Genomic DNA, 13,685 nt, shown 5'->3' with positions numbered 1-13,685 from the left:
AATTCCGTTCCCTTTCTTAATCCAGAGTTTAGCAATGAGCTGAAGTTGACAGCAAGCCTGTTATTGAACAGCATTTGTGAAGCTTGCCTTCCTCTGGATCTATTTACTTAGACTATGTTTACATATTGTGACCAGCACCCTCCAAGCAAGTCAGTAACAAAGAGAGGAGGGCCAGGCAAATATCCTGCTAGTCTTCCCCCTGCCTTCCTACACAGGAGCTGTCTAAAGATTAATCTGCAGCATGCAAATACTGACCAGTGCTTTCTGTGTGTCTTTTGTACCCAAACTTCAGTTGAGCAGCGAGTTCTATGTCAGTTTTGTGTTTCCCCCATCACTGTACTATGAGTGCCTTCTAACAGCTATGTTACTTCTGAGATACTTGTCAAGTAAAAGTGAGCTTTTCCTCTTCAAACCTCTGTACCTGTTACAAAAAGTACATTGTCTGAAAGGGCCCTAGATCCGGCTCCTGCCTGGGTAAGAGGTATGTGAGGCTGGGCCTGGCAGCACTCTGCCCGAATCCTGTCTTCTGTAAAATTATTATTTCGCAAGATGGGGGGGAGGGAAATGCATCATCTTCCTTCTCTGTTCTTCAAAGTTAGCATATCCCTTACGGGAATTAGCACTATGGCAGCTTGGATAGCCAGATTTATCAAGGGAGGTCCTTTTATCACTACCCACTTGTAGATATTCTAAAAAAAAAAAAAAAAAAAAAAAAAAAAGATAAACTTCAACGTTCACTGCAAACCAGAGAATGCAAGATTTGCTGCTGCCATTTCCACAAGGGCATTATTAACCCCCAAACCCTGACCGTTGGCACTGTGCCTCAAAAATGAGGCAGCCTGAGCATCTCTGCCAGGGGAATGGTAAGGGCCAGGGTCCTGCCACCACCAGCGAGCCCCCCGGCTGCTTGAGGGCTCCGCGGAGCAGGGGGGACACAGGCATCAGGGGACACCGGAGGTGCTGGGTTTCCACTAATGGCACCCGAGAGCCAGCCACAGGGCCAGAAACTGGGCTTTTTTCTTTATGGAAAGGATTGTTAGGTATTGGGATGGGCTGCCCAGGGAAGTCACCATCCCTGGAGGTCTTTAAAGATGTTTAGATGTAGAGCTCAGTGATATGGTTTAGTGTAGGACTGGTTAGTTAGGTCAGAGGTTGGACTAGGGGATCGTGGAGGTCTCTTCCAACCTAGGTGATTCTGTGATTCTGGGGTTCTGTGGTTCTGTGATTCTGTGATTCTGTGATTCTGTGGATCTGTGATTCTGGGATTCTGGGATTCTGTGGCTGTGTGATTTTGGGATTCTGTGGTTCTGGGATTCTGGGATTTTGGGATTCTGTGGTTCTGTGATTCTGGGATTCTGTGGTTCTGTGAAGCGAAGGCGCTTCCCCCTCACGGCCCCCTCACAGCTCCCCCGGGCCCCGCCCCCACCCCCTCAGGACGCCCCGCCCCACGCGTTCCCGCGCTTGCGCTCTGAGGGCGTAGGCAGCGGGTTGGCCGCAACGCGCCTGCGCGGCGCCGGGCGGGGCTATATAAGGGGGAGCGGCGGGGCCGCCGAGCGGGCGTTGTGCCGGGCGGGAGGCGGCGTCACTTCCGGGCTGCCAGCTGAGGCGACGGGGAGAAGCTGAGGCGACGAGGATGGAGGCGGTGGTGCGGCGCTGCCCGTTCCTGGCCCGCGTCTCGCAGGCCTTCCTGCAGAAGGCCGGGCCCTCGCTGCTGCTCTACGCCCAGCACTGCCCCAAGATGATGGAGGCGGTGCCCCCGGCCGCCGCCCGAGGCCTAGCGTGCTCCGCCGCCCGCGGGCAGCAGGCGGGGGAGACCCCCGCGGCCCAGCCGGGTGAGTAGCGGCCCGCGCCCGGGGCAGGCGGAGCCTCTTGGGGCCGCGATCTGGGCCCTGTGGGCGCGGAGAGGCCGAGCTGCCCTTGAACGGCAGCGGGAGAAGCTTCTGGAAGGGGCAGCTTTCTCGATAAGGGTTGCTTAATGCCCGCGGTGATTAAACGAGGGTGCTGTGGGCTTGTCTGCGAGATCAGGGACGGGCAAGCTCCGGCGTGGTGACGGCGAGGCCACGGGCCTTGCTCACGCTCGAGCGGCTTTTCATTGGACTTGGTACCGTGCCTCGGGGCACTCTGTCTCTGGCACTAAGGACAAAGAGCTAAGGCAGCAAAGGGGTGGCAGGAAACAAGCCTTCAAAATCAAAATCTGCCCTTTTGAGATGAAGGAGAAATTTTTATCCTGAGAAGGGTGCATTGCTGCATGAGGGATCTTAAATCAGGTGCCCATTGAGTGTTCATTCTTGTATAAATAAGATGTGAACACTTGGCTAAATAATTCTTAGTGGCTTGTGCTAAATGATTTGCTGGAATAGTGGTTAGGAAAGCTCAAGTCACTATTAAAAAATTGAAACTGAAGTGCTTCCCTTTCTGTGCCTTCCTCAGAGGGTAAAAATGCCAAAGATGCGGCCCAACAGAATACAGATGGATCCCAGCCACCTGCTGGCCACCCGCCTGCTGCTGCTGGCCATAGCTCTGCTATGAAATGCCCATTCCTGGCAGCTCAGATGAGCCACAAGAACAGCAATGTCTTCTGCAAGGCCAGCATTGAACTTCAAGAGGATGTGAAGGAAATGCAGGCGGACAGGAAAGGTATGTGTTGTGTGTGCCAAAGTGCTGGTTCCTTCATCGAACCTTTGGTGCTTGACTTTCCTCTGTTGCGTGCCAAGCCTGACAGTCGCTGCTTACCCTGTGTGGGTAGGGTTATGATAAATTGCAGTAAAAACTCGTTGAGGAATGCATGTGTTAATGGTGTACCTGCAGTGTTGTGCAGTGATTGCCCTCAGTAATCTTGAGGCAGGAATTCTTTAGACCATATTTTGATGCCCTGTTTCTAAATGTGTGAATCAAGCTATTTGTGCTCCCAAAGCAGGGGCTTGGGATTGAAGAGAGCCTTACTAGGGTGCTGGTGTAAATGAGGGTGGTATATCCAGAGACAGAAGAAACACTGTCAGGGTGTTGCACAAATAGCAGAACGAATCCAAGCTGGAAAGCAAGCAAGCAACTAACTGGCTTTTGGTTTATGGAACTACAGAGTGTTACAGGCTGGCTTGCAATCTGATGTAAAAGGGCTGTCCTTCAAATGAAGGAACTTTTCACCCGTATTTGTAAATCCTTGCTGTCTGTCTCAGAAAGGAAGCCTGTTTTCTTTTTTGATTTTTTAGCAGAACAAAGTACTAGAATGGAAAGGAAGCTGCCAACCTTAATTCTGCCTTCAGTTACCTATCTACTGACTTTCAGATGAGTGCTGTAGCTCTATAGGGTGGGTTTCTGAGTCATGATGAATCAATTGTGTTATAAGATAATTACATTGAATGTTGTCATTGATTAGAAAGATTTTCCTTTTGTCTCATACAATGCAAAGTTAGAAGCAGATGCTGTAGCTGATCCCAGCAGGAGCCTTTAGATTCAGGTATGTGCTTTCTAAAGAATGAAGAGTTAAGCTACTTAAAATGCTGCAGTGCTGAACTCAACTGAAAAACCTCTATTTTAAACCGATTAGCTCACTGTAATTCATTGATGTCTGTAGGTAAAGAATTTGCCAATGTAACAACTACTTCCCCAGCGAGGAACACTGAGAAAGAGGGAGAAGAGCAGAATGGATTGCTCAAGAGGTTTAAGGATATTATGCTGAAGCAAAGACCTGAGAGCGTGTCTCATCTGCTTCAGGATAACTTGCCAAAATGTAAGATAACACAGCAAAACCCTCACAGACCTGATCCCTTGTGACTTTTTTCCTGTGTGCTGAAGTCTATCTCATTTCAGCTGTATCAACCTTCCAGTATGATCAGTTCTTTGAGAGAAAGATAGATGAAAAGAAGAAAGATCATACCTATCGAGTGTTCAAAACAGTGAACCGAAAGGCACAGATCTTTCCCATGGCAGATGACTACTCGGATTCTCTGATCACCAAGAAGGAGGTGTCCGTCTGGTGCAGCAATGACTACCTGGGCATGAGTCGTCATCCCCGTGTGTGTGGAGCAGTGATGTGAGTAGTGCCATGTTAAGGGTCATTTACAAGCCTAGGGTGTTCTGCAGAAGCTTTTGTAGGAAGATATCTGAAGAACTGACCTGTGCACTAAGCTACATAACCTGCTTCTAGTGTTGTTCTTGTTATAATCAAGCTCCTCTTGAGCTAGAGTAGATAAATTACTACTGCTGTAGAACCAAATACTATTTACTTGCTATTCTGTGACCTCACTTGATTTTTTTCCTCAAACTTCTGAATACTACTGTATAAACTGGATGGTATATTGTAGCTGTACTGTTTCCTTAGCTTATTGAACCCCTGAGTTGTGCTGGTTGCTTAAGACCTTAAAACTAACAGCAGTTTTTGACAGCCAGTTCCATTCTAAGACAATACTAATTAGGTACTAGACTGTCTTGAGCTATGATCCTGCTATCCATCTGTGGTGTTCAGTAACACTGTCTTTATTTGGGCCCTTTGTAGGGATACACTGAAACAACATGGTGCTGGAGCAGGAGGCACAAGAAATATTTCGGGAACAAGCAAATTTCATGTTGATTTGGAGAAAGAACTAGCTGATCTTCATGGAAAAGATGCAGCACTGTTGTTCTCCTCCTGTTTTGTAGCCAATGATTCCACCCTCTTCACTCTAGCTAAAATGCTGCCAGGTGAGATCTCAAAGTGCATCTTGTATTTACCACAAAAACCCACGCTGAGCAATTGGGAGTACATTTTGCAAATGGCCACCCAAAGTGTGTGTGTGGGGTGATTCATCCTACTCAACCAGAAGAGTCTTGTTTTGTTTAAGAGTTTTGTTTAAATGCTATAAATTCTGTGCAGCTATTGCAAGTCATAGTTGTAGCCTACTGAGGCTGAATAGGTTGCTGTGAACTGCAGAGGGAATAGAGCAAAAAGCACTGGGTCTTCTACTTTCACTTGAATTCTACCTGAAAATGAGGCAGCAGGGATGTAGTATCCTTACCTGAGGGTGTGAATTTCTCTCCCTCTGATGTAGTTCAGGGCAGGTTTGCTTTAACTTCAGAAGTTGTTCCATAAAGTGTTAAGGACTTGGAAGAACCCTCTGCATTTCTTTAGGCTCAAATTTCTATTGGTTTAGACACAAAACAAGCCTTAAATAATATTTTTGCCTTATGATTTTTAAATTTTTCCTCTGGTCAAGAGAACTTTCTAGAACTTTCTTGTGCTGCTTGAGCACTTACTGTATGTGAAATGATGCTGGGAATTAGCCGGTGCTTTCTGTACTTGACTTGTAACTGGATTGTTCCCTCAGGCTGTGAGATCTACTCTGATTCTGGAAACCATGCCTCCATGATCCAGGGGATTCGAAACAGCAGGGTACCGAAGCACATATTTCGCCATAATGATGTCAGCCATCTTCGAGAGCTATTGAAGAAGTCTGATCCATCTACCCCTAAAATTGTTGCATTTGAAACTGTGCACTCAATGGATGGTAAGGTGGCATAGACTCCTCTCTCCTTCCAGTGCAGTCAGTACTCAAATCATCTGTGTTTTGGGTCTAAAAGTGTTTCTTTTAGTTAAACCCTTACAGCATTTTAGCCCAATGTTTATCCAAGTTGAATACAGGGAATCCTAAACTGCCTGTTGGTGCTTTGGTCTGTAGGTGCTGTCTGCCCTCTGGAAGAGCTGTGTGATGTGGCCCACGAACATGGAGCAATCACTTTTGTGGACGAAGTGCATGCTGTGGGGCTGTATGGAGCTCGAGGTGGCGGTATCGGAGACCGGGATGGAATCATGCACAAGATGGACATCATCTCTGGAACGCTTGGTATGCATGGCCTGGTGGTTTCACAGCAGCTTATGTGTTCTAAGGCAGTAAAGCTTCTGAGCAGCTGAATTAAGTGGGTTAACTCAAAATCAGTCTATTGAAATGAACTTGCTAAGGATTTATGGGGGGGTTAGTGTTTTTCAGAAAGCCCAAAGGATTTAAGTATGTCCTGCATTTTGGAAAGTATTTAAGCTACTTACCTTGCCTTACTAATCAGCAAAGGCAGCATTTTTACTTTAACAAGCTAGCAAAAAAAATCCTTTTGTAGCATATTGGACAAGTCCTGAGAAAATTCAGGTGAGAAAGATAGTAAGGTAGTACTCTATACTTAGTAGTACTTGGTTCTTTTATATGAAATGGAGTGCTCCTAATCCAGAAACCTGAGATGGGGAGTTACATAAAAAGACTTGGCAAGAACTGAAGCAACTGCTATTATCAAAGTAGAATGCAGGCTTGGGTGTAAGTTTACTGCTGCAAATTAGGTTTTTCTAAATAGCTTCCTGAACGTATAACTTACCAGGAAAGCTAATATCTCAAACTCTTACTGACTTGTTACAGCCTAATAAAAACAAAATTCCTCACCAGATACCATGTTTTCATTTGTTGCTTGGTTCTGGTACCTGAGCATTCCCCCCTTATCTGGAAAAGGGGGACCTGTATTCACCACAGTAACAACGTGTGCTCCTTAGGAGCGTAGGCTATTTCTAGCCTCTCTGGAACAGATTACTTTAAATCTGCTGAGAGACTTAGTGTTGATCTTCTAGGGTCACCACAGAAGTCTGTGCTTGATGATTGTACTTAAGTTCTTCCTCAAGATCAGAATTTGAATGTTTGAGATGATTTTGAGCTGTGCTTGCTATGTAATAACTAGCCCAATTGTTACTGGGATTGGTTTTAAAAACAAAGCTGCAACATGTGCTGAGTAAATACAAGACTGGGGGGGGCTGGAACTGTTGCCTGCTGTGTACTTAATGTTGTCAAAATAACTCATAAGTGAAAATGAAGTAAGGCTGTAATACTTCGAGTTGTTCTAATGGGTGGAAGGAGTAAGTTGGGATGATTTACTTTATTTTTTTTTTTTTTAGGCAAAGCATTTGGTTGTGTAGGAGGATACATCTCCAGTACAAGCTCCCTGATAGACACTGTTCGTTCATATGCTGCTGGCTTTATCTTCACAACATCCCTGCCACCCATGCTCTTAGCTGGTGCCCTTGAATCTGTCCGAACTCTGAAAAGTGCAGAGGGGCAAGTGCTGAGGCGCCAGCACCAGCGCAATGTGAAGCTTATGAGGCAAATGCTGATGGATGCAGGGCTTCCTGTGGTGCACTGCCCAAGTCACATCATTCCAGTAAGGGTGAGTACTAGGATATCTCTGACACAAGACCATGGTGCCTGTTTTCATGGCTATGATCACATTGTTTCCAGGTGTTAATAAACATTCACACAGTTCAAACCTGCCATAGTGTTCCGCAGTGATGTGCTAGGAGTCTGGCTTACCTTCCTTGTCTAAATAAAGCTGGGATTAAGTGGACTTCTGCCTGATAAAAATGTTGTAAAGCACAATGGTAGTGTACAAAACCCACCATCTAACAGTGTAGAGAAGTCAAAGATACTGGTAATAAGCCAGTAAAAAGAAGAGTTCAGGTATTAACAGTTAACCTGCTTAGGCCTGGAGGACACTAGAATAAAAGCTTTTAGTCTTTGATGCATGTTCTGTTTAGCGGGCACAAGGAAGCCTATTTGTGCTTGACTCATGTGGCTGGTAAAGTTGGACTGACAACTCTGCTACCTTACATGTTTTCATTAATCCTAATTTTTTGATTTTGAATTTCAGGTTGCAGATGCTGCTAAAAATACAGAGATCTGTGACAGGCTAATGAGCCAACACAGCATCTATGTCCAAGCAATCAACTACCCCACAGTCCCCCGTGGAGAAGAGCTGCTACGTATTGCCCCTACACCTCACCATACCCCTCAGATGATGAGTTACTTTCTTGGTGAGTGGTGCAGTGGAAACTCCGGGCTGTCTATGCACTCTCAATCCTAAAGACTAGGAAAGAGTTCAAATTTAAATTGTATCAGCTGGGCAATGTCTTTCCACTGCTGCAGCATACATAGCACACTTCTGTCCTTAACTGGCTTTGAGCATGACCTGTGAAAGCCAGCATGCTGTGACCTAGAACAGTGCAGTCCTACATACAGCTGGTTCTATCCCAGCCATTTCTGGGGATCTGGTTGCATTGTCCAAACTGATCTTTACTTGTTAGGAGGGGGAGGGGTGTCCAGAGAAATCTGTTGTGCTCAGCTGAGCTTTTAACATGTCTTAAACACTGATCTTTATGGGGAAGCAGTTACTCTTGTATCCTGTCAGAAGAGGTAGTATGAGCATAGGTTTTTAAGGTTAAGGCTTACTGTGGTCCAGTCACATTGTGTCAGACAATTCCTACAGTTTTCTTTGCTAGGAGAATAGGTATGCTGACACTTCTGTTGTGCTGCTTCTCTGAAGTGCTTTGATGTTATATGACTTTTCTGTTTATAACAGAAAAACTGCTGGCTACATGGAAGGATGTTGGTCTGGAGCTGAAACCACACTCATCAGCTGAATGTAACTTCTGTAGAAGACCTCTGCATTTTGAAGTGATGAGTGAACGGGAAAGATCTTACTTCAGTGGAATGAGCAAACTAGTATCTGTCAGTGCATGAAAGTAATGGTGTTAATCTTACTCTCATCTAGTTCTAGTACCCAGTCAGTAGCATTTTTAAATTGCTTATAAGCATTTTAATCATAGTTAAAGCACTAAGCTCTGAAAATAAATTTCTAGAGCCACTGTTTGGTTGTATTTTTATTTTTCATATTCAGCTTCCATAAGATAAATTGTCATTGGTTAGAGGGTCATCCCCTGGAATAAAAAGTGATCTACACTGACCTTCATCTGAAGTACTGCCTTCTCAACGAGTGCAAACCAAACCTTTCAGTAGCATTTCCTTGTGTAGTGTGAGGGATGAGTTCTATTAAAAGAAGGCTTATAGGTACTTAAAGCTCCTCAGGAACTTCTACCTTAAATTTGTTAAGCCTATGTCTAAGCTCCCCTCTCCTTCTCCATTCTTTCCCATGGGTTTTGTGGGCATCTAGCCCTGTGGTACACTCCAAGTACATCCTAATTCTATCTGGGAGTGGTGTAAAGCACTATGCCTTATCCCTGGGCTGTTGTTTTAGTCAGTCCCAGGGCATCTTACATGTTGGGAGGTGTTTAACCTGTATCAGTACAAACAAAGGTCACATAGTGCTACACTGAAAGTGAGACAGGATGTTCTTAACCACTCCTATGAGCTATAGAAGGGTGCAACACTCACAACAGTTTTGGCACCACGTGAGTGCTACTGGCCTTGCCTCCCCAGGGGCCAGAGGGAGCAGAACAGCCTGTGCAAGGTGGGTGGGGAAGCAGGTCTAGTGTTCGCCAAGGCAGCTACAGGCAGCAAGCAGAAATCAGCTGTCAATAGCCCAAGAATTAATACATTTTAGGTTTTAGGTGCTTAGGTTTTGTGGTCAGCCAAGCCTCTAGAGGTTGCCCCAGAGCTCTAGACAGAACTTTAAAGCTAACAGAGGCGTTGATGCAGTATTATGCATATATCTAACTTAGTATGTTCTCACTGAAGATACACTGCAGTATGAGCAGGAGAGCATTTAGAAGGGGCTGTGCTAGCTGCTGTCTCCCTCTGCTGCTTTACTCTTGGTTGGCTGTGTGTGTGGTAGTCTCACACAGGTGCTCCCACTTGAGTGCTCAGCAGGGTGCTTTTTTGTACCTGAGAAGCATTCTGTTGTTTCAAGAGGAAAATTGCCAGTGGGATTTAATAAGTGGCGTTTTGTGACTGCTTGACACCGCTGTTTTTTTCCTTTTTTTTTTAAAAAAAAGACTAATATCCTTGGAAGGGAGGACCTGTATACCATAGTATGGCTGGGAGGTGCAAGGTTGTTTGTGGTTGCCCAAGTTCTTGCCCAAGTTCACTCCAGCTGCATGTTCTACTTTCATATGTGCACCAAGATAACCTTCAGTGGAAAAGCTGCTTATCAGCAAACAATTCCTAATAATTTAGGTCTTTGAGAGAAGCAGCTTGTTGAATATCAAGCAGCTTGTTGAATATCAATGCGGCTTTTGCAACCTCTGACAATTTGCATGTCAATTACGTAACAGGCCTATGTAATGCTTTCATGAATAGCAAATGCATACTTCAATCAGGGAGTAGTTCCAGGTATGTATGTAGCAGTATGGGTGAATGCACGTATTGAGAGGACACTGCTGTCATGAAGTCTACAGCAGAGCACAGCACTGCTTACTTCATGCGGTGGTATGTCCTTTAACTGCTACAGGCAAGTTTTCTCAAGTTACTGCACAACTCTTGCTTTTCAGGAGGTAACAAGCCCCCGGCACTGGCTATTGCTGTTATTGCTGTTAATATTGCAGCAATATTACTGTAATATTACAAAGCCACTTTTGGGAGTTAGACTGTAGTCAATCTGAAGACATCACCTCCACCCATTGGCAATCACCACTGCTTTAAGTATATACTGAAGGACACTGCATTTCCTGAAAGAATTCCTTTCAAAAGACTTAGATTCCTAAGTCAATGGGGTCCATTTAAAAAGTCATTTACAAGCCAGGCAAGTGCCTACTGCCTCTGCCTGGTGCAGTGTCCTGCGGAAGGGCAGGAACTACCTGACCTCAGGCACTAGGATTAATATGGCAAGTTAGGTCTACGGCTAAACAAGGCAGTTGATAAAGTAGCTTGCTAAAGCCCACCCCTGATTATGGTGTACGCAAGCAGTTTCTTTGCTGCGCTGAAGGGATTAGCTTTCGCTTGCTGTGACATTAACCTGATCTTACTGAGGCATGCTGCAGAGCTACTTGAAGGAAAACGTAGTGCCCCACCCTGGTTTCCTTGCATTGCAACAAGCAGCTTTCGGCTAAGACTTCATGAATGTGCAGCTCCATTGCACATCTCCTCTCATTAGATACTAAGTTGTATTAGTAACTTGAGACATAGCTATAGAGCTGCAGGTCCTTCAAGATCCTTTATCATCCTTTCCTCGACGAGTGTCCTGGTGTCATAATGCACCTTTGATGTTTGGAGCTGGTAGTGTAAGCAATCTGGATGGGGAGGTGTTGACTAATCTATAGCCACGAGCCAAAAGTAAAAGGTTACTTGCATTTTTAGTTTCTTCACTGATAGCATTCAAACTTGGAGCAACACATTTTGTATACCAGCTAATAGAGCTGATTTTTTCCTTCTAGTTCTCATAGCAGGCTTTCCACACTCCTTCATGGTGCAGGGGAGAAGAAATAAGACAGAGAGGGCTCCAGCTATCAGAAATCTCAAACACAATTCCAAATTAGTTGCAGCTGGGAATGGAATCCCAAGGTTCAGAACTAGCATTGGTTGCAGTGGTAGGAGCACGATGAGCATCAGCACATGGTAGTCAGTCCCTCTGTACCCATTCACATCCCATGTGGTAACATCGTCTAGTGCTGCTAAGCAAGGGTGTGAGGGTAGAAGTGGAGTGCAGTAAGAGCCTGGCAGAGATGGTCATCACAACTGCAAAGAGTGACAGAGCCAACGGCACACAGGACATATTTTCTCCATTGAAAAGGACAAAGAATGAATAAACAAACACATATTGTTTCCCAGCAAACAAAGCTTGAATGGTGGGTTGCATAACTAGTGATGGTTACGTAAGCACTGGTTTGGCTTCTGGAAAATAACTGGTCAAAGATGTTCATAAAGTTGGGGACAAATAGTCCATAGCCCTGACAGAGTAAGCAAGCAAGAACGCAGCTGTAAAGACTGTTCAGATTTGTCTGGGGACCCACAGGGGCAAATAATTCATCCAGTTGTGTGTTGCACAGCCTTAATCTCATATCCTTTATTTCTCAACCTATTTACATAAGAGAGAAACTCCAGGCAGTGCCATGCAGTAAAACATCCTGAATGCAAACAAAAGCACCCACCACTGAGGCAGTGGTTGGGCCAGCAGGCCCTGACATCCTCGGCCACCTCCACCAGGGCTGCTGCACAGTCCCAGTGCTCCCACCACCCCCCAGCCCCTGCTGTGCCATGCTCTGGCTGGCCCCAAAGCCCCTCGCTGAGTGTGCAGCACGGAGCTCTGGTTGCTCATAAAGCTCTGGGGGCCTTGGCTGCCTGCCCAGCCTCCAGCTGCGTGCTGTGGGCAACGATAACCAGCAGGTTCAGCGCTGAAGGAGGGAACCAGCCTCACCAACGTCACGCCTTCAGGGAACTGGGCTAAAACCAGCCCCTTGAATCCCACGTGATGAAAACCCAACGCATTTTCTAGGCCTGGAGGTAGTCCCTCTGGTGGGGAGGAGATGCTCGGTGCAGCCCTAATGCTGCAGCCCCCTCCAAGGCAAGCCACCAGCAGGTGCCTGCCTGGCCAGCGCTGCTGGTCCTGAGCTGCTGCTACGAGGCACAAGCACCACGGGGCAGAGTCCCCACAGGGCTTTCCAGCCATGCCATTGTCCTTGTGTCACTGCTGGTGGTCATTTGTGCTGCTGGATGCTGCTGGGCCACCTGAGCAGGAGCAGCCCTTGACTGGGCATCGAGGCAGGAATAATAATAGTAATAATAGCATTATTAATGCCGCCAGATCCACACCTCTCTCATATCCCTGCTGCCCTGCAGACGTATTTTGGGGGCACGTCTTTTGCTGTGGTGAACAAGGTGATGAAGAAGGCTTTTCTCCCAGCACAGACAGGCCCACAAAGAGCTGAGTGGGTGCTCCTGAGGGCCTGACCTGCCCACTTCTGTATTTACAGGGGCAGCTCTCAGCTACACGTCAGTAGGGGGTCAGTCCTGGGTCCAGTGCTGTTTAATGTCTTTATCAATGACATAGACAGTGGGATTGAGTGCACCCCCCAGCATGTTTGCAGATGACACCAAGCTGAGAGGTAGGGTTGATATGCCAGAAGGAAGGGATGCCATCCAAAGGGACCTGGGTATTCACTCAGAGGGTGGTGAGGCCCTGGCCCAGGCTGCCCAGAGAAGCTGTGGCTGCCCCATCCCTGGAGGTGTTCAAGGCCAGGCTGGATGGGGCTTTGGGCAGCCTGGGCTGGCGGGAGGTGTCCCTGCCCATGGCAGGGGGGTTGGAACTGGGTGATCTTTAAGGTCTATTCCAACCTGAGCCGTTCTGTGTTCCTGTAAGAGCTGGGGTGGGGTGAGGCCAGCCCTCCTCCCCACCATACACCAGGAGCTGATCAACACAGGGTGGCAAACCTGCTCTGGGTGCAGGGTTCATGACCAGGGCACAGCATGCAGCAAGCACCCAGAGCAGAGCCAACTGACTGGAGACACACCATCATTATTTGAATTACCCAAAAATGCACAGGGGAGTCAAGAGGACAGCTTACTACTTCTGGAAATAAGAACTGGAGACTATGAAAAGGAAGAAGTGCACAGCTCTGACCGGGGCTGGGGAGGATGACCTGGCCTAGGATGCAGGCAGACCGTCTTCCCAACTGATCTCAGCTCAGCATCCTCTGGCCTGATTCAGCATTAAAATGTTTGTTGGGTACAAAAGGACTGCCCCAGCCCCAACTTACAGCACAAAAGCTGCTTGGGATGGGTGCACCCATGAAACAGGGCAAGGGAAAGCAGAGCTGAGCACCACAGGAGGCTGCAGGGGGTGATGGCTGCTCGTTCAGGGCTGGCAGCACCTGAGCAATTCCCTCTGCAGAGGGACAGGGGAGGACCAAGGGGATGAGACCACCGAGCTGGAGCCATGAGAGGAGCTTCACTTCCTGATACAAGGGCAAATGTGGGGACTCCAGCAGCCCCCAAAGAGTGGCAGGGCAGCAG

At 46.9% G+C, this 13,685-nt stretch overlaps 1 protein-coding gene across 1 annotated transcript; it reads left to right on the top strand.

Moving 5' to 3' along the window:
* Positions 1-1,567: 1,567 nt before the first annotated feature.
* On the top strand, positions 1,568-8,647 carry ALAS1 (5'-aminolevulinate synthase 1). Its single transcript, XM_084292980.1, has 10 exons — positions 1,568-1,832; positions 2,431-2,637; positions 3,575-3,730; positions 3,811-4,033; positions 4,496-4,680; positions 5,304-5,483; positions 5,655-5,819; positions 6,905-7,173; positions 7,654-7,816; positions 8,362-8,647. The coding sequence occupies exons 1-10, from the start codon at positions 1,634-1,636 to the stop codon at positions 8,520-8,522; spliced, it is 1,908 nt and encodes a 635-aa protein (XP_084149106.1). The 5' UTR covers positions 1,568-1,633; the 3' UTR covers positions 8,523-8,647.
* Positions 8,648-13,685: the final 5,038 nt, after the last annotated feature.

The sequence above is a fragment of the Netta rufina genome (genome assembly GCF_964035555.1).
Source record: "Netta rufina genome assembly, chromosome: 10".
Lineage (NCBI taxonomy): Eukaryota > Metazoa > Chordata > Aves > Anseriformes > Anatidae > Netta > Netta rufina.
The sequence above is the reverse complement of the archived record's forward strand: the minus strand, read 5'-3'. Positions and strand labels throughout refer to the sequence as shown.

What these genes read in the sequence shown, in the direction of transcription:
- ALAS1 (XM_084292980.1), top strand. Translation starts at nt 1,634, where the DNA reads ATGGAGGCGGTGGTGCGGCGCTGCCCGTTCCTGGCCCGCGTCTCGCAG. An exon ending in TCAGGATAACTTGCCAAAAT is followed by an intron (nt 3,731 to 3,810) that starts GTAAGATAACAC and finishes ATCTCATTTCAG; the next exon opens with CTGTATCAACCTTCCAGTAT. An exon ending in GTCACATCATTCCAGTAAGG is followed by an intron (nt 7,174 to 7,653) that starts GTGAGTACTAGG and finishes TTTGAATTTCAG; the next exon opens with GTTGCAGATGCTGCTAAAAA.